This window comes from Microtus ochrogaster, linkage group LG4 (assembly GCF_000317375.1).
Source record: "Microtus ochrogaster isolate Prairie Vole_2 linkage group LG4, MicOch1.0, whole genome shotgun sequence".
Classification (NCBI taxonomy): Eukaryota; Metazoa; Chordata; class Mammalia; order Rodentia; family Cricetidae; genus Microtus; species Microtus ochrogaster.
The window spans coordinates 21806829-21807899 of record NC_022030.1 but is presented as its reverse complement, the minus strand read 5'-3'; the positions used below and the strand labels follow the sequence as shown (position 1 = coordinate 21807899).

At 48.5% G+C, this 1071-nt stretch overlaps 2 protein-coding genes across 3 annotated transcripts in view; both read left to right on the top strand.

Annotated features, from left to right (window-relative positions):
• The window catches only part of LOC113457658 (zinc finger protein 420-like), a 1205902-nt gene that overhangs the window by 613236 nt on the left and 591595 nt on the right, over positions 1 to 1071 (top strand). The gene's annotated exons all lie outside the window — the stretch shown is intronic.
• Dmkn (dermokine) overlaps positions 1 to 1071 on the top strand; it is a 20025-nt gene that overhangs the window by 7259 nt on the left and 11695 nt on the right. Inside the window, exon 9 of one of the 2 annotated variants that reach the window (XM_013351561.2) lies at positions 859 to 906. The exons of the other annotated variant lie outside the window; for it this stretch is intronic. Coding sequence (XP_013207015.1) covers positions 859 to 906 — 48 coding nt within the window. The remainder of the gene's footprint in view (positions 1 to 858; positions 907 to 1071) is intronic. 2 annotated transcript variants of the gene reach the window in all.

The window sequence follows — 1071 nt, the reverse complement described above, 5'->3', positions numbered from 1 at the left end:
TTTATTTATTTATTATGTATACATTATTCTGTGTATGCCTGCAGGCCAGAAGAGGGCACCAGACCCCATTACAGATGGTTGTGAGCCACCATGTGGTTGCTGGGAATTGAACTCAGGTCCTTTGGAAGAACAGGCAATGCTCTTAACTTCTGAGCCATCTCTCCTGCCCTGGTGTATTATTTTAAATGCCTCTACTATTCTCTAGTATTTACAAGTACTTACATGATTTTATTTTTTTCTCCTTTTCTTCCTTTTATGTTACTTTAGCAGAGAACAGGGAGGTCCCAGAGGTCTCAGGGGACATCAGGGCAGGGGGATGGCAGCTTTTGAGAGTAGATACTTTGCGTGTACCAGTCTTCGGTAGTAATACTAACAAGGCAGGTATCCCACATTCTGGCCAGGTCCTCAGTGGGAACGAGGAACAGACAATGGAGCTGCTGATCTCTAACTCCGGAGGTGCCTAAGCAGCATAGCCACATAATGTGTGCCGTCACCAGCGGCCACCCCCCTTCTGCCTGGTACAGGCACCAGCAGCCACCCCCTTTCTGCCCAGTGCAGACATCAGCCCATTGGAGTTTCTAGTCTGTCAGTTTAGTCCAGCAGCCCGGCCAGGGGAAGATGGAGATGACTTAGTCACACTTCTGTGGGTTCTGGAGAAATGGATATTAGTAGATGCTGATGTATTAGTAAGCATGAGTGAGCAGTCACCGGCCCACCCCTGAGATGTTGGAGCAATATCTGGAGGAGTCTTAGGAGGGAAGGCCCTGTCCACACTCCTCTCTCCACCCCGGCACCCCTGCACCCCTCTGTCCTACCTTCCCTTAAACTGACTTCTGTGCTTTATGTCTGTCTCCCTAGGAAAGTAGAGAAAGCAGCCATCTCCTTGGTGGTCCCCATGATTACCAGGTGAGTCAGGGGTCAGGGTGGCTTAGCAGAAGGGACAGTAGAGAGTGGGACAGAATGCCAAGAAACAAAAATTTAAGGACTGCCTAATCTATAGCGTGTTCAAAGCTAGTTGAACTAGCAACTTGGAGAGAGTCTACAGAGAAACCCTGTCTCGAAAAAAAAAAA